This window comes from Sorex araneus, chromosome 2 (genome assembly GCF_027595985.1).
Source record: "Sorex araneus isolate mSorAra2 chromosome 2, mSorAra2.pri, whole genome shotgun sequence".
Lineage (NCBI taxonomy): Eukaryota > Metazoa > Chordata > Mammalia > Eulipotyphla > Soricidae > Sorex > Sorex araneus.
The window spans coordinates 265,635,860-265,654,527 of NC_073303.1; the positions used below are offsets into that span (position 1 = coordinate 265,635,860).

General features: G+C 44.1%; 1 protein-coding gene across 1 annotated transcript in view; it reads left to right on the plus strand.

Moving 5' to 3' along the window:
* Nucleotides 1-13,703, plus strand: part of TIPARP (TCDD inducible poly(ADP-ribose) polymerase) — a 31,225-nt gene extending 17,522 nt beyond the window's left edge. The window contains exons 3-6 of the mRNA XM_055128327.1: nucleotides 5,100-5,268; nucleotides 6,605-6,765; nucleotides 10,519-10,797; nucleotides 11,716-13,703. Coding sequence (XP_054984302.1) covers nucleotides 5,100-5,268; nucleotides 6,605-6,765; nucleotides 10,519-10,797; nucleotides 11,716-12,163 — 1,057 coding nt within the window. The 3' untranslated portion in view covers nucleotides 12,164-13,703. The remainder of the gene's footprint in view (nucleotides 1-5,099; nucleotides 5,269-6,604; nucleotides 6,766-10,518; nucleotides 10,798-11,715) is intronic.
* Nucleotides 13,704-18,668: the final 4,965 nt, after the last annotated feature.

Consider the following 18,668-nt stretch of genomic DNA (forward strand, 5'->3'; position numbering starts at 1 on the left):
GCGGCCTTGAGCACTGTTGGGTGGGCCCTCCCCCCAAATGAGATATTTGTTTTTTATTTTAAGGGAGGGGGGCGGTTCTGTGCCACAGCAGGTGATGCTAAGGGGTTACTCCTGGCTCTGCACTCAGGACTTACTCCTGTTGATGTTCTAGGGACCATATGAATCACGGTATATCAAACCTGGGCCAACCTTGTGCAAGGCAAGCACCCCACTTAGTGTACTATCTCTCCAGCCTCCAAGATGTTTGTTATTTATTTTTATTTAATTATTACTATTATTTGGGGTTTGGGCCATGCATAGTAGTACCCAGGGCTTATTCCTCACTTTGTGCTCAGTGATCACTCCTAGTGAACTTGGGATTCTATGGAGTGCCAGGAACCAAATCCAGGTCAGCCACATGCAAGGCAAATAAATATCCCACACACTGTCCTACCACTCTGACCTGAATCTTGTTTAATCATCATATTTCTATGTTTCAAACGACTTAGAAAAATTGCCTTAAAGTGATCACATCCTTTACTGACTCTTAAATTCACTGATTTAAGATAGGATTTTATCTATAGGCCCCAGCCCCTAAAATTATCTGACTGACAGATTGTGTTCTTTTTCTTGGGTGGCTGGGTGGAGTGGGGGCTGGGACACAGCGGGCAGCACCCAGGGCTTACTCCTGTCTCTGCACTCAGGGATCACTTCTGGCAGTGCTGGAACATATGGGGTGTCGGGTGGAACCTAGGTTGGCCGCATGCAAAGCAAGTGCTCTCCCCATTGTTCTGTTGCTCCATGTTCTGAACTGACTTACTGTTTTATTCAGCAGTCATTTATTTAACAATTTTTGTTTTTATTCCAGCTCTATTTTTAAAAAATAATTTTCATCATAGACCTTTTTAAAAAACTTTTGGTATCTGAAATACACATCGAGGAATTGACTGGAGGGCATATTTTCTGAACTAGTGTGTTGGTGTTTTTACATTGATTATAGATACGTTGGGAAGTGTTGGCTTAATTGGTATGTCGAGACATTTCTTGAATAGGAGAGTCATTGTTGTAAAGCATCTAAATTATGAGAATGGGTGAGCTTCTTAGAATTTTAAATTGGTTTTTGTTTCTGGATTCTTATATTGGTATGTGTGGTGGTATGTTTGTTGGCAGAGCATGTGAAAACAGGATTGTTCGTATTTCAGTAGTCTGATTCATTTTCCCCTTCAGAGCAGAACTCAGCAATCTGATTCATTATGATAGGGTTATTCCTTGGGTAAGCAAGCGCCAATTAATTTAGCCACATGATATATTAAGCAAAATCTAAATCTTCTAGATCAGTGGGCATCACCATACAGAATACTTCCGTTCTGAGTAGGGATGAGCGTAGGCCAGAGAGGGTTTCCATTCACCAGATCTCAGGCAGCTGCCTGCACAAAGCTTTGCCTCCCATTGCTAACACCATCCTGCTAATTCGCACATCTTGTATTTATTACTTTGCCTTTTATTAGCTGCTCACTACTCTAGATTTCTACCCTTATTTAAGTCTCTGAGTCCTTGGAATACCTGTTCAGTTCCTAGCCTGAAATTTTTTGCTTTCTCTTACTGTTTGCAGGCTGTCTTTCAATTCTTTTTCTGTACTCCTGTCCACCATTTTCTTTCTCCACCTCTCCACAGTGCTCCTGCCTCTCCCTTGCCTTGCCTTCTTCCTGGAAGCCAAGTACTGAAGTATTCTTTCCTTTTCCTGACACACACAACCCTTCCCTTAGTAACAGTTCCTCCTTAAGCTGCTACCAGAGTTCTTTCTCACAGAAAGCTGACTTCCTCTTACTGACTTTTATCCATTCCTGGATGCCAGGAACCACCACCTCCTCACCACTAATGCTGCAGGCCTGTTCCTGTCCTCTCTCATTCCTGGATGGTCTTGCCACTGCTGGCTTTAGGTAGGCAGCTGCCCACTCCTGTTTGGTTTTACATTTACTTGGTGATTTCTCTCTTAAAGCCCCTGGAAGCCAGGGCTACATCTGTTAAATTCATCACAGCCCACCATCCCCATTACCACACACAGAAGCCTCAGAACTGCTTTCTGATAATAGGAAACAATGGTTTGATAAAGGAGAGTGGTAGATGTTGAACATTTGGCATCCGTATTGCATGCATTTATGCTGATGCAGATTGAGAAGAAAAACCCTCTTGGCTTTGAATCTTTTAAGCATTGCCTGTTTAAGGGAGAGCAGGTGGTAAAATTAATCTTATAAAAAGATAATTTAATGTTTTTCAAATTTGTTGTTCTGTCTCTGTCAAGTCTAGAAAAGCATATTGAAAATCAAATAGAGCTAAAATAGTACTTTGCTACATCAATCTAAAGAACAGTTGATTGTAGTAAATTAGGAATTGTCATAGAAATTTCATAATGCCCCAAGGACTGAAGTGTACAGAGAATGTGGCAGCAGAAGCTGCAGTTTTAGATGTCTTTCTAATGCAAATCATTATCTACGAAATCTTAATAATACAGGCTTAAACAGAAATTGCTACAGTGATGTCCAGAATAAAATTTAACATTTTAGCAGCAAAAAGCTTAAGTCGGTTGTATTATAATGCATGTTGGCATAATGACTGCTGTTCTAAGAATTCCTTTTAAAAAAAATACTGAGGATTTAACTCACAATTGGGAACAGTGACAGGAAAATAATCTTGAAGGGGGAAAATCTGCTTAGAAACTAAAATTAAAGAGATTTTACAGAGGATTAAGCCACTTTCCTTGCATGGTGCCAGTACCAGTTTGATCCCCAGCACTGCATATGGTTCCCTGAACACTTTCAGGAGTGGTCTTTGAGCACAGAACCAAGAATAAGTCCTGATCGTGACAAAACCCGACTCCCACCACACCCCCACCTCCAAAAAGCTAAAAATAATTTTAATGGAGTAAGAGAGAGGTTTGTAATCTCTCCACTTAATGATCTCAATGACATGCAAGTCTTCCAGAAGTTAGGTGGAAATCATTAAAAGCAATTTGATACAAAGGTTAATTTATATATAGGACTTACAGTTTTCAGTCTTTTTTTCTTTTTAAAGTTTTTTGGGCCATACCCAGTAGTGCCCAGGGCTCACTCCAGCCATGCTGTGTAGAGACCGTCCTTGTGTAAGGCAAACAGCTTTACTCCTGTGCTGTTTCTCTCTCCCTCCTTAAAGAATTTCTAAGAAAAAAAAATTTTTTTTTTAGTAAAAATTCCTCTTTACCGTAAATTTTTTTTTCCCAGATCTGGGAATTTTTTTTGGGTTTATTTTTCAGTTGAGTCACTATGATAAATTTTTTTTTTATAAAACAATAATTAAATGTGATTTAAAGCTACATTTTACTGTCTTACATTTCATACTTAATCAAGGTTGCATATTCTTTCTAAGACTTCATTCTACTAGCATCTTTCTAAGCAGGAAATGAGGGTTTTTGAAAGAAATTCCAGAATATTTAAAGGACTGTACTGCTGTTTATAAGCTATGTGTTTCACAGCAGCATCAGTTTGGCATATGACGAGGGTTTTTTCCAAATAGAACTTGATTCATAAACATTGAAATTGGGGGGTGGAAATAAATTTTTTTCCCCTTGACCTTTACCAGGAGTATTTACTGAGAAATATTAATTGGTGCTCATGGGAGAAAGAATGAACAATGGTATATAGATTTGGAAGGATATTTCAATGTCCATATATACCATATCAGAATAAAAGGGGATTAAGATAGGCTGCAATAAATAAGTTATTTAAATTTCAATAACCCAGTGTTTTAAGGCAATTAATCACAAACTGGTTTTTTGCACAGAATACTTCTTAACGGTCTTAGGGCAAATATTCTATAGCAGTGTTTAGAAAAGGTTGCAGCAACAAAAAATGATAGGTCCAAATTAATACCTTTTTCAAAATTCTAATTTATAGCAAGGAAATAACTTAATTATCTCACATAAACTAGTTATTCTAAGTGACACTGTCTTGAGTATTTGTGTGCAATTGTTCATGTAGAGATCTGTGGTCAATAACCCTGCTCATACCAATGCTTTTCTTTTATGATGTATCTTTTGTTTCCTGAGGGAATTTTTCAAAGGTACTTGAGAAGAGAGAAAAGTATCATGAACGTTGCACCACTTGTTAAAGTAGTAGGCATTAGGTGAAGTTCCGTAAAAAATGAAACAAGTGTTTTAGTTGAATCTCTTTATCAATTGAATATTAAATTAATCTGATTCATAGATGTTTTTCCTCAGTAATACTGAGATGCTTGTAAAAAATGTTGATTCAGCACTAGCATACCAAATAACATAATGACAGAAATATCCTAATAGCTAAACTTCAAACTAAGCTGAGCAAATGTTCTCTTTATATTTTGCCAACTTTCCTTTTCTACTCACAGGATAAAAGATAATATTGATGTTGGGGAGGGGCTGGAGTGATAGCACAGCGGGTATGGCGTTTGCCTTGCACGTGGCTGACCCAGGTTCGATTCCCAGCATCCCATATGGTCCCCTGAGCACCACCAGGAGTAATTCCTGAGTGCATGAACCAGTAATAACTCCTGTGCATCGCCAGGTGTGACCCCAAAAGCAAAATAAATACATAAATAAAAAATATTGATGTTGGGTAGATTAGCAGTACTGGCCTCATCTTTTTTTTGGGAGGGGGGAGTTTGGTCTTTCATTAGGAAATATTTTGTAGTCTTATATTGACATAGGTAAACAGAAAAAAGGACAGGCTCCAAAAGAAATTGGTTTTGTTTTTCTGCCTACTTATGCCTTTCCTGTCAGCTCTCTCTTGAAGCTGCTGCTGTTGGATGGAGGCTGGGGTGGCCCCAGCCCCTCTGTCGGGGAAGGCGGGGCCATGTTGGTTAGTTTAGACCAGTGATGTTGCAGTGTGGAGACAATTCTTTCATGACTCTCTGGCCTGGAAATTTTGGTTTTGGATGAAAAGTCACTTAAGAAATGAAGAACCAGTCAGTAATACCCTGTTACGCCAAATAAGGTGCATTTTGAAAGTTATGCAAGACACTAAAGTAGATCTTCGTATGGTCTTATGAAGTATTTGGATATTTGTTTTGCAAATATACTCAGAGTAATGTTTTTCTTGGGTCTGTTTCAGAGCACAAGAATTTTGGGGAGATTTGAATGGAATGACTGTATATGAAACAACTGAATTTGACCAGCTACGAAGGTTATCCACACCAGCCTCTAGCAATGTCAACTCTATTCACCACACCGTATGGAAGTTCTTCTGTAGGGACCACTTTGGATGGAGAGAATATCCTGAGGTATTTACAGGTTCTTTCCCAAAAGTGCATTCTTTTTTTTTTTTTTATGTCTTTCATTGTTCTTCTCTTCCTTTCCAATGACTAGACAGAACTAGGATCATAACTCAGGGATAAAATGCTTTCCCTGCGAGTTACTGCTCTGAGACCAAGTATTTACAGTGGTAAATATTCACACTCTTTGCCACCTTTCCGTGATTTTCATGAGAGGAGCAACCTTTGTGCAACTTCTAACTCCTGGTGATTGACTCACATTACTCTTTGCAATTCAGCACTGTAAAAACAGTCATGCTCAGGCCCTTGGAAAAAGAACTTGAGGTATTTATTGAGCTGTGGTCAGGGGGTTTAGTCATTTAAAATTCTGTCATATGTACATACGCACCCTTAGTCTGAGAAGGTAAAAGTAGCTCATTAATCCCACAGCCAGCTTTTTAAAATAAGTCTGGGGCTGGAGCAATAGCACAGAGGGTAGGACATTTGCCTTGCACGCGGCCAACCCGAATTCGAATCCCAGCATCCCATATGGTCCCCCAAGCATCGCCAGGAGTAATTCCTGAGTGCATGAGCCAGGAGTAACCCCTGTGCATCACCAGGTGTGACCCAAAAAGAAAAATAAATAAACAAACAAACAAATAAATAAAGTAAGGCTGGTGTACTTTACCTCTGAATGAGAATTCTGAGTCAAATGTAAACACTGATTCCAAAGAACTGATTTCTTCGACCTGATAAACTCATTTCAGCTTTACAATAACCAGAGTGGACCCATCTAATTTAGGTTTTCTTTAAGGCACTAGCAAAACAAAATAACCTAGTATGCTAATTGCTTTAGAAAACAATACTGAGTAAAAAATGTTGATTGTCTTTAAGTAATCATTGGTATCCAAACAGAGTCAGAGGCTGTTTAAAGTATATTCTCCCAATATCTGCACAGTCCTATTTTCCTTTGAAAGGTTTCAGGGTTTGGAACTTAGTGTATACTATATTCATGACCATCTGTAATTCCTCTTCTGAATTTCCCCTTTAAAAACATAAAGAGCTCTGTTAAGGCCTTAGAATAGACTAGTTACCTGGGCTTCCATGTTTAATTGGCAGGAGTCCCACCCCTCTGAACAGGGAACATCTTTCTGCTCTACAGCTTTGCTGTCCTTCCTCTGCATGCTGCGCCCCAACCCCCAGTCCTGTGTGTCCAGGAAATTAATGATTTACTGTGCTTTATTAAAACTTGGCATTTTAACAGTGAGTTACCTGCTTTTGCCCTTAGTTACATTAACACTTCATATTTTGTACTGCTTATTTATTAACTTGCTTTTTTCCTTTACCTTTCTTTCCTTCTCGATAGTCTGTTGTTCGGCTGATTGAAGAGGCCAACTCTCGGGGTCTGAAAGAGGTTCGATTCATGATGTGGAACAGTCACTACATTCTCCACAACTCATTCTTCAGGAGAGAAATAAAACGGAGGCCCCTCTTCCGCTCCTGTTTTATACTGCTTCCATATTTACAGTGAGTGGCCGGGGGACTTTGCGTCTCTGTCCTCATTTTATGTAAATTTATGAACTGAATTCCAACAAAAAAAAGATTTTAGTAGTCTGACTTGATTATTACCTCTAGTATTTATGCTAGATATAAAATTCTGAATTGTTCTTTGGGTTTAATTCTTCAAAAACTGTAGAGTTCAGTTGGCCCAACACAAAGAGTAAGTATCCTAGGGGAGTTTTTGATCTGAAAAGCAGAGCTGAGTTCTGGCAGGAATGAGTATGTATTTGCTTCCTCTGTAGAGGTGTTTTCTGATGCAAGACCCCGTGTTAGGCCCACTTTCCAGTCCAGACCAACTCCCAGGCAGTGGGTGTAGGCCCGGTCTTGGTCAGTGTGTTTGTCCTGGGAAAAATTCCACTTGGAAAATGATTTGCTTTCTCATTTGATAGTTCAGGCCCGTCTGTCCTTCAGTAATTTTAGCAGTGCCTGTCATCCCTTTAGGCTGAGACACTCATTCTTCTGAGTTGTGGGGGAGCCTTTGTTCCATTTTCCCAGGTGCCATTATTTCCTTCCCACTAGATACCATACTGTAGGTACAGAAGCATCAACAGAGCTTCTCTGAAAGTGTCTGTCCCTGACAAACTCGTCAGGGGTGCCCTCGGTGGAGCTTGGATCCATCTTCAAAGGACACTAGTTTACGTGGTTCCACAATCTTGGGGCGCTGGAATAGTATTGGTTGGTCCCTTCTTTCTTCCAAGCCCAGCATCTTTATGACAGAATCTTAACAAGTATAATTCAGAGATTGCACAGACAGTGTGTAAACAAAATACAAACAAGTAAGACCCCGTGTAATGCCTAGTGTCCAAAAGCTATTTGTAATAAAGTCGATTTTAGAAATTTGAATTGACGGGGTAAATGTATACTTTCTTTCTAGTCCAAGTGCAAACATGTTTATTTTGTAGGTATTTTTCATTAGGCTCTAAAGAAAATCACCATTTCTGTGATTTCACTGGCACAGCTGGAGGGAGTGTCAGCGTCCAGTAGTTAGGAACAGATTGTCCTCCAAGTGAGATGGAGGACTAATTAGTGGACCAGCAGCTTGTCATGCTGAGCCAATCACGGAGATGGAGCTTCAGGGAGAGGAGGAATAAATACTTTGCTAGCAAGTGGTAACGATGGAGCCGTTTCTGTCTGAAGACAAAAAGCCCCTTTGTAAAATCCGGCTTATTTTCTAAACACCAAAACTGTAAAAACATTATTGGTGGGATTCGTCATAAATATGGCCTCACTGCTTATCACACAGGTTTACAAGAGACAAAGAAAATTCCTCTATTCCTTCTTCCTTTTTTGTCTTTGAACATCCTGCTTTAGTCTTGTCTGAAACAGTGATAATCAGGTGTCAAGTAAGAGGTTAAGAATATCAAAGGACCCCGCAGTGGCAGCCCATCCAGCAGAGAGGGCTGTCTTCTCTGAGCCTGCTGCCTCCAGAGAAACCCTGGTCTGTTAAGTAGGAGGGGGTGGTGAGAAATTAACCTAATGGATTTACTACTAGTTTGAATCCTTTTATTTTATTTATTTGCCACACCTGGGATCAAACCCAGGACCTCATGTGCAAAGCATCAGGAAGTAGGCAACATGTTACTGGAATAATACAGAGAGACTGACACAGACATTAGTAATCCCAGCAAATCAAGGCGTGCTTATAATTGTATCTATTGAACCCTGGGCAGCTAGAGTGTAGAAGTCTGTCAGACAGGTCAGTGAAGATGCTGGCTTGTTAGAAGCAAGCATGTGTTGGAAGGAAGTGAAACACGTGGCTGTAAGGCTCTCAGCAGCCTCTGTAGACAATGGAGTTTCATCCCCTTGACTCAGTGTATTTGTTCACACAAGCCTTGACTTCCAGCAGATCTGAGTCAGTAAAAGCTCCCATTGCCCTGGACAAGACACGCTGGTAGCATGGGTGGACACGGTAGTGTCATAGAGAAAGGGGCAGTGCCAGGCTTTGAGTTTGGCCGCCATCTCCTGAAGCCTGCTCAGGACCTATGCCTGGGAAAATGTCACCCCTCTTTCCCCTGAAACCTTCTTGAGGTTCCTTCAGCTTAGTGGGCTGGGCCACTTGGCAGAGAAAGGAAAGAGGGCACAGCTCTCAGAAGGGGTTTGTTCTGTGTTTCCTGCGCCTCCTCCAGAGAGCGAGGTTGGTGTTTTAATTCGTTCTACACCCATTAGAGTCTGAAGCAGTGGGGCCCCTCTGGAGACATGAACCAGTGAGTGCAAGTTCTGCAGACATCTGACTGCTGTGAAAATGCTCCAGAGGACAAAAATTATCCTTTTGGCATGAAGGCTGGCACAACCAGCACCTGAATATCTGCCCCTGAATTTAAAAAAGTGCCCCGGGGGATTTTGTAACCCTGGAATCCACCGAGTTCCACCTCTGTCTCTCAGCGATCCAGGGGTGCACGACGACTCCCTTGAAGTAGCCTGAGGCTGGGGCTGTGCCTCTCTGGCTAGATGCATCTCTGCTGCCCTAAAAGTCAGGCACTGTGAGGTGGTGGTGAGCTGAGCAGCAGCCCAGTGTCCATCCCTCCCTTTCAGGGCCTGTAAGCACGCACGCATGCACACTGATGCACCTGCTGAAGTATATGGAAATGGAGACTGAGCTTAGGAATGAACTGGGAGGTGTGGATCCAGAGTCTGCCTCTGATTGCCACTGGTCTTCTCTGGCAGTGCTGGCAGCTCCTTTGTTGGAAACGTACAGTTAACCAGGCTGCCACGCAGTGGGGATGCTTCCTGACACACACAGAGTGTATATGAAAATGCCGTGTGTGCTTGGGTTGTAAGGGGGCAGGGTTTTGCCAGAGGGTGATGGAAAGGGTCCTGGAGAGGGGTGCTCACTTACTCACATCTGAAACCTCTGGGTCTCTGAGCTCTTGTGAAAATCTGCTTTCTTTTGAGCACCTCATGCTGCTGAGTGTTGGCATACCCCACTGCGGAGTTAAGTTCTTTCTGCTTCTTCCTTTTGCTCTGTTTTGAAAATGACTAGGAAATAAGATTGAAATTTAAGCATTTCACCAGATATCAGTAATCTATCAAAGCTTCTGCTTCTAAAAGTAAGTTTCTCAAAAGTGTAAAGACCTGAACTTATTTATTTATGTTTCTTTTTGGACCACACCCAGCAATGCTCTTGGGCTCCTCCCTGCTCTGTGCTTTGGGGCTTTTCCCGGCAGTCCTCAGGACTCGGAAAGGACCTTCTGCACACAGGGAATAGCCTGAATTTAAAGGACCTCTTGCACACAGGGAATAGCCTGAATGTGAAGGACCTCCTGCACACAGGGAATAGCCTGAATGTGAAGGACCTCCTGCACACAGAGAATAGCCTAAATGTGAAGGACCTCCTGCACACAAGGAATAGCCTGAACGTAAAGGTTCTGCTTGGGTAAAGAAAGACTGACTAGTGTGTTCTGATATCTGGAGCTTGGCATACATAGCTCCATCTTACACACACAAGCTGTAAAATGTGAATGATATTAATAGTTTTTATGATGCTATGTGATACTGAAAATTAAACCAGGCCAAGTGTCAGCTTTCAGTGCCTACTCCATAATTTTTTTCTTTGTCTTTTTATAGGCAATATTTGTTCTAAGATTTTTTAAAAATTTTATTATTTTTTAAACAAGCACTTAAATCAGACAGATTACAGTGGAATGCTGATGTCTTAAAGGACTCCCTCTTGAGGTGCACTTGATCCAAGCCTTTCTCTGATCCTTCTTTCCTCCTTCTTAGGACACTTGGTGGGATTCCCACGCAGGCACCTCCACCTCTTGAAGCAACTTCCTCATCACAGATACTCTGCCCAGATGGTGTCACCTCAGCAAACTTTTATCCTGAAACTTGGGTTTATATGCATCCTTCTCAGGACTTTATCCAAGTGCCTGTTTCTGCAGAGGACAAAAGTTACCGAATCATATATAATCTTTTTCATAAGACTGTGCCTGAGTTCAAATATCGAATTTTGCAAATACTGCGAGTTCAAAACCAGTTTCTTTGGGAGAAGTATAAGAGGTAAGTCTGTTATTTGAAAAGATCAAGAGAACTTGTTTTTTCTTTTATTTTCTCTGAGATGTAATTGACATAGTTTCAAGGCTGCAGTATAATGATCTGGTATTTGTCTAGTGAGAGGATCGCAGTAAGTCACATCTGTTACCACATGTTGGTTTTCTTGTGATGAGAACTTTTCAGATATGCTCTCTTAGAGGACATGGCTTCATGTGGAGCACATGCCCTGTGTGTGTCAGGCCCTGTCTTTGATCTGTCAGCACGTGCACATGTGATATGGACTCTTAGAACTCCAGATATGCCTCCCGGCAGTATCAGCACTCATTGCCCTGCCGTACACTAATGCAGAACATTAGAGCAGAGACTTGCATAGGAATTAACATGTTCATATTTTGCCTTATACTAATTTACTGAGAATTCTCTTCACAAATTTGTTAGTAGGATTTTACATTTTATACAGAGGAAATTGAGTGAGAGAAAAGCTTGGCAGCTGACCATTGGTCATATAGTTAGTAAGATCTGGGGCTGGGATTGGAACCCCGGCATCTAGCACTGGGGGCCTGCTCTCCATCCCTGGACGCTGCCTCTCAGTGCACAGACAGATGACCATAGTAAGATGTTCAGAGTTAAGAGACATTCTGGTTGAGTGGGATTGGCTCAGGAAGCCACTAAAAGATGTGATAACTTGATTTGAATTGGAAAGGAAAGCAGGTTAGTAGAGAAAAAATGAAAGGACTTTTTTTTGTCTATTGAGGAGAAAAGTTTAAACTTGTACTCTGGTATTCAATTATATTTTACCCTTGGTAGTTTAAAACATTTCCTGCCCATTGAAACCATAGAAAAGTGTTTGACAATGTCAGGTCTATTGAATGAATCCATCCTGGCCTTCTTTCTTCTGAATTCCCTGTCTATTCTTTGCAATAGGAAAAAGGAATATATGAATAGGAAAATGTTTGGCCGTGACAGAATAATAAATGAGAGACATTTATTTCATGGAACATCCCAGGATGTGGTGGATGGAATCTGCAAGCACAACTTTGACCCTCGAGTCTGTGGAAAGCACGCTACAATGTTCGGACAAGGCAGTTACTTTGCCAAGAAGGCGAGCTACTCACATAACTTTTCCAAGAAGTCCTCCAAAGGGGTGCACTTCATGTTTCTGGCCAAAGTGCTGACTGGCAGGTACACCATGGGCAGCCACGGCATGAGGAGGCCCCCGCCCGTCAACCCCGGCAGCGTCACCAGTGATCTGTATGACTCCTGCGTGGATAATTTCTTTGAGCCTCAGATCTTCGTCATCTTCAACGATGACCAGAGTTACCCTTATTTTGTGATCCAGTATGAAGAAGTCAGTAGCACTGTCTCCGTGTGAGAGTCATGGCACTGCGCAGGGGCTGGAGACGGACCCCACCTACCATCTGGAGTGGGTCTGCATGGCTGGGATATGAGGGGGGCACTTTTAAGACCCATGTTTTTAAGCTCTAGAAAGTGAAAACATTTTTTTAAAGACAAGCATTTTAAAACGACCACTTACTCTAATGATCGACTAATTGTTGTTAGTGTTGTAGGTGTGGAAAAGACTACAGATGATGTGCTCTTCATTCACACTGTACATGTAGGCGGCAGTGTTAGTAGAAGCATTTTAAAAACAAGGTAAACTCAGCAGCCTCACTAAATGTGGCGTGAGCCTGGTATTTCAGACGTGGTCATGTGAAATGGAGGCGATCAAGGGAGAGTTCTGTTTATATACCCTGGTCAAGCTGCCCGGAACCAGCACCTCCGTACTGGCCGCCCGCACAGAGCCTCCCAGCTGCAGCAGATGCTGAGGCCACAACGTTCTGGCAGCTGGGAGGCAGCTGCTTCTAGCAGCAGGTCCGGACTATGCCCAGCCAGAAAGGGTCAGTGATTGAACTGTTCAGCAGAATTTGCCCAAGAATTCAGAGTTCTGTTTAGAGGAGTTTTTTGGGGTTTTGTTTTCTTAAAGTATTTGAAGCATTTTTGTCACCAGCAAAGGTCTTCACTAGTTACTTAAATATAATCTCATGCTGTTAAACTTCAGCTTTAGGAAGCTTACTCTCTTCCATTACCATCCATCCCAACTGGAAGGAGTTAGCAGCAAATTTAGGAAAAGCCAGCTCCAAGGATTAGCAGTACTGCTTTGTTCCAGGGATCTAGACGGCCTCCCGACAGGCTTCAGAGGCAGGAAGCCCATGATAGCTCATGGGCAAGGCTCGTCACTGTGCCTCACATATAGCAGACACTGGACAGCACCGGTGACCCGGAAACACTGTTAATGGTGGTCACCCCACCCCTCTGCCTGCTGGGCCTGTCTTGATCTGACACTACTTACTAGAAACACAGGCCTGGCGAGTGTGCCATGGCCCCACGAGGCTAGGAGATCAAGGCCTCCGTCCAGTGACGGGGAGCTCAGGACACTTTGCTGTAGCAAAGCAGGTACCTGCATTTATGGAGGTGGAAGTGGTTCAGAAAAGGACTTACCATAGAATTCCTTCAGATACCAAGCTCTCCTAGTACATTTGTGGTTATTTTATTCACAAAATTTTTTGGGACCTCTGTGTTGCTTAATGCAAGATCTGTCTCTGCTGATGTCTCAGTGAGTCGTTCTGTTCAACCACTTACCAGGGCTTCCACACATTATTTATTCTACCCAGGTGGGTCTTGTTTGCTGCCATTGGCAGAGACAGCCAGCTGGCTGTTCGGGTGGGTCTCCGATACAGCTATACTGTGTAAACCAGTGATTCCCAGTCTTTTTCAAGTTAAGACACCTGACCATTGCTTATTTGATTTTATGAAACGTGAGTTTTTTTTCTCCCTAAAGGAAAAAAAGCTTTATGACATATTTATTTTTTTAATAAAACTAAGCAAAAATAAAAGTTCTGGTAATTCTTTGACATGTTTTGGTGTTTTTGTCTTCATCTAAGATAACTGAATCTCCACACATGTGAAAACTGCTTCATTGGTAACGTGTGAGTGACCCGATGAGCAGAATCTGAGCTTAGACTTGTGCTCTGGTTTACTAGTTCACTGTAAGTCACAACAGAAGACAGTGTCTTATTTGGCAGCTGGGTGTTTGGGGGAAAGGGGCAAGTTTTATAGCAGCAAACAGCAATAGTGAAGATTTTTAGTGGCTGCAACAGTGCTGATGAAATAGAGGAAGAAAGTATAGAAATCTCAGGTTTCAAACTCTTTGACTTTCAGCCAAATAAAAGTCACTTAAGAAGCCAGAGTTATTACTGACAGTACTGTTCCCTGGCAGCAGAATGATCGCTAAGTCCCTTAGCAGGCTGTATGTTGTTTTGGAATGGTTCCCTGGATTCAGAACACCTTGAAAAGCTTTGGTAAGCCTTTCTCCCTACTGGTACAGCCATGATTTACAGTTCCAGAAAGCTGGAAAAACTCTGAACTTCATCTGTGATTAAGATTTCCAGGGCATGTTCCCTGAGATACCCCAGTGGCACTCTCTGGAAGGTTCTGTTGTGTGTGTGCACAGCTTACAGGTAATTAGATTCCTTTTTTTTGGGGGGGGTTGGATTTTGTTTGGGGGCCACACACAGCACTTCTCAAGAGTTACTCCTGCTGGTGCTCAAGGGACCATATGGGATGCTGGGGATCAAACCCACGTCAGTTATTCAGTTATATGTAAGCCCCCCCACTCCATTTTATTACCACTCTGGCCCCAGTAATTGGGTCCTTTGAGATGTTAAGTTCCAAAACACACTGTGCCTTTTGCCATAGGCTTATTTATTTTAGTAAATAATTTACATAGAAAAATCAGTGGGGCCTAAATTTTACTAAATTTTCTTTTTCTTTTTTAAATTGAATCACCATGAGATAACACAGCTACAGAGTTGTTCACGATTGGGTTTCAGTCATACAGCGTTACAGCACCTGCCCCTTCACCAGTGTCCATTTCCCACCGCAAAGGTCCTGCCAGACCTCTCCCTCCCACCGTGCCCACCTCGAAGCCTGCCTCTATGGCAGACACCTCCTCTCTCGCTTGTGCTCTCTCTGAATTTTACTGATCTTTTAAAAGTGATTTCTTATTATAATAGGCCTGAAATGACCAGATTAAGAACGTGTATTCAGCACCAAGACTATTGTACTACTGTCAGTTGAAATGAGAGTTTTCTTCCTTTTGAACAAGAAGGCAAGAAAACCACGAGATCTTTCTGTTCTGCCTCATTTGGGCTCTGGTGGTCAAAATGTGCTTAGAAAATTGTCTGGCACTTTTCTAAAGTCAGTCCACATCACTTACATCTTGCCATGATGTGATTTTTAGAAGTAATTTGAGCTTTCTCTGTTCTGACTCTAGTCTCATAAAATCACTTCCCCTTTCCCGTTGTTCCTCATCCTTGAGTGTTGGTTCTGGGGGAGAGCTCCAAATGATAGAGTAGGTGTTCCTCCATGGAGACCTGATAACACAAGTGAGACATAAACTGCCGTTTGTTTGCAGGCTAGAAGCCAGAACACAATTCACTTGAAAAGGATGCAGATCTTCTTAAGAAAAAAGAAAAAAGCATGTTGTGTTTCAGATAGTGGCCAGTAAGGCTTATGGGCTTAGGTAGTCATCCAGCAAATCTTAAGAAGTGAAATGCTACTGCCAGCCTTACTCATCGGCTGTCATCACATAAAACACCACTGAGAAGTCTTCTTAGTGTGTGGTCTCATTCGGTCACTCCATCTAGTTCTCAGCATCTCTTAGGAGACTGACTCTGGAACCCAAGTCAGGTGGTGGCCGTTCTAAAGCCTTCGTCTCCATACCAGGAAAGTAGCTCTGAGAAATAGATGGAGCATGTGTGGAGGACAGGGTTCCTCAGGGCTCCATGGCCCTGCCTCCTGCCACCCTCAGCACAGCCCTGGTGAGCCTGAGTACTGTTGAGACTCCATTGAAGTAAAATAAACCCTAAAATAAACTTATGTTAATGGAAATGTCTGTTTAAAAGTTTTTCATGAACACTTATTAAGCTCTTTAAATTCAGGGATGGAGAGAGAGGGCAGGGCGTGGTGCTTGAGTGGCCCGAGTGCCTCAGACGCTGACTACCACTGGACCAGGGCTACTGGACCTTCCACTCACTCCTCCTTTCACCCGAGAAATTTTTATACAACTCTGGGTCTGTAGGTACACAAATCAAATATACTGGTAACCATAAAAAAAAAAACAAAAAACACCTGTTATTCGAGGTAGGGGCTGAGCCCCGCATGGCTCTCTCTGGGGCTGCTTCTGGTTCTGTGCTCGGGACTAGGGTGCTCCCGAGGTCAGACCTGGCGTCCTGCGAGCCGTGCGTGTGCCCAGCCCACTGAGCTGCCTCTCCAGCCCAAGAGGTTTATTTTAAAGCTTCCTATGCTTTTTCAGTTTACTGCATGATGGGTTTATCATCAAAGGAAGTAACCCAGGAAGAGCCGGTGGGAGAGGGAGACTTGGTCCCTCGCAGGAAGCTCCTGGCAGCGCCATTCCATCAAGGGCATGATTGGTTCCGTCTCTGGCTGTCGGTGACTAAGCTGACTCCAGCTGACTCGAGGCTTCTCGCTCATGTAAATGTGGTTACTGTTGAACTCCGTGCGAACGACCAAGTGTGAGACACTCCTCCCGCTTTCTTGGCTGAACACACTTTGCAAGTATGAGGTTGGGACCAGAGTTTGAGCTCAGCGTGAGACTTCTCTGGGCAAGATTGACCAGGCAGGAGGCCCAGCTCCTTCCTAAGCGGTGTCAGGTGCCATGCTCTCTTGTTTGGGTGCATCTGCTGTGGGTCGGGGGGCTCCTAGCCCGCGGAGCAGGTTGACCAGTGACAGTGCAGGGCGCTTGGCTGCCAGGTCCGTGTATAGACGGGTTTGGTGCAGCGATGTTTGGGGCAGTGAGCCCACAGGGGCCTCCAGCAGAAGGCTGCTGTGTTTCCTCAGCTCAGTCGGGGTTAAGCCCTAAGTTCTGAGCTGAGTGCGGAGAGTGTCTGGGTTTTCAGGCAGAAGTCTAATGGGCCATATTAAAAACCCAAAACGGCAAATTTTAGTCCTAACCACTCACACAGAGCTAATTTCTTCAAAATGCAAATTTCCACCCAGAAGATTCTATTTCTAACTACCCTTTACTAAAAATACAGGTTTGTGTTCTGACGATGAACGAGCAGGAAGAATGCAGATTTTATGAATCATTGTTACTCAATTTTGTGATGAATTGTCGTTTATCAGAAAGCAGTAGCTTAGTCACAGCCTAGCCGAGAAAGTTATGCAATCTGAGTGTGTGGCTTGTGGGATGATGAAGATCACGTCTAGCAGTGAGCACAGTGCCTGACTCACGGAGTACCAGACTCCAGCCAGCAGGAGGCTGGTAGTGGCCCCAAGGCACCCAAGCCATAACACCAGGACCCTGGGGCGCAGCGTCTGACATGCCAGGGCAGTGCGGGGGGGGGCAGGGGGCAGAGAATGGCAGAGACTGAACACGGAGCGTGAGGACGTGGGCCTGGAACGCAGGGCCTCTGGGAGCTGGAAGCCGCCTCTCTCCGGCGTGCAGAAGAGAGGCAGCTCTGGTCAGAACAAGACTCGCCAGGCCACGACTCCGCCGTAGTGACCAGCAAGACCTTTGCAGATATGAATGAGTCCAGTGCTTGGTGGACATTTTACTTTTATTTATTTTGCGGTGAAGCGAGGTAGTTCTTACTGAAACTTATTTAGAAACATGTGAGGGGAGAGAAAGGGAGACGTGTGTTCAAGAGAGGACCCGGCCTCTCCAGAGCAGCAGTAGGCCCAGACGCTGACAAGCGAGGGCGGGCTTGCAGGCCTTGCCGGGCATTGGCTCGTCACAGGCTCCAGAGCTTTTCACACTGCGTGCGTCCTTAGCTCGTCCTCACCCTCGACCAGATTCCTCTGGAAATCCAGCAAATGCTTCTCCTTCCAGGTGCCAGCCAGCACTCCTGCGAGGATCGGACAGGGTTTACATGTCGGACACACGGCTCCTCGGCTTTCCCGGCTGGATGGCGGAATAAACAGGCACAGTCTGCTTCCAAGTGGTCTGGGGCGAGAGGGGAGCCCAGAGGCGCCGCGTCTGCTCACTTGAGAAACAGTCCCACTCACTGGCACCTCAGGCTGTTCCCTTCCTCACAAGCCGCCTCTCCGTCCAGGCTTCAGTGAGAGCAAAGCATCTCTTAGGCACTGTTTAGCAGCAAAAGGACGTATCGCTCAAAAAGATGTGTGTGTGTGTGTGTGTGTGTGTGTGTGTGTGTGTGTGCGTGCGCGCGCATGCGCATAGTGGGTGGTGGCAGGTGTGGGGGGGGTCATTTTGTTCCAAAATATTTTCTAGGTCACTGGAGTCAGCCACTTGTCATCAGAAAATTTTAAAAGATCAGCGACTTTGCAATATCTATGTTTTCATAAATAGAAGTGCCAGCTCATCTTTCACGCTTGGGCGTTTGCCGTGAGGGGATGCTGGTGTGATGGGAGTGATTTTGCGGCCACGTGTTCGGAGCCCCACCTTGGGAAGGGCTTGGGAAGTGTCCAGTCAGAGGAGCGAACCCCCGCTACACGGTGGGCGTCATGGCCACGCCGGCTTCAGGGGGCTCTAGAACTCCTTCCCGGCCCTGGTCCTGTGATGGCAATGGCGGAGAAGGCCGTGTGCGTCCTGGGCCTTCCCCCGCCTGGAGCCCCTGTGAGCGGCGGGTCCCTCCCTCTGTGCTCCCCACCCCCTGGCCTCCTGCCTCCACACAGACACCCCTAATGGGGGGCTGGGTTGTGCAGGGGCAGAAACTGGAGGTTTTTACACACACACACACACACACACACACACACACACACACACGAACCAGACCAAATTGGAAACGGATGTTCGGGTGTTTCTCTGGGAACTGCTCGTTCCTGAGTGCCCCCTC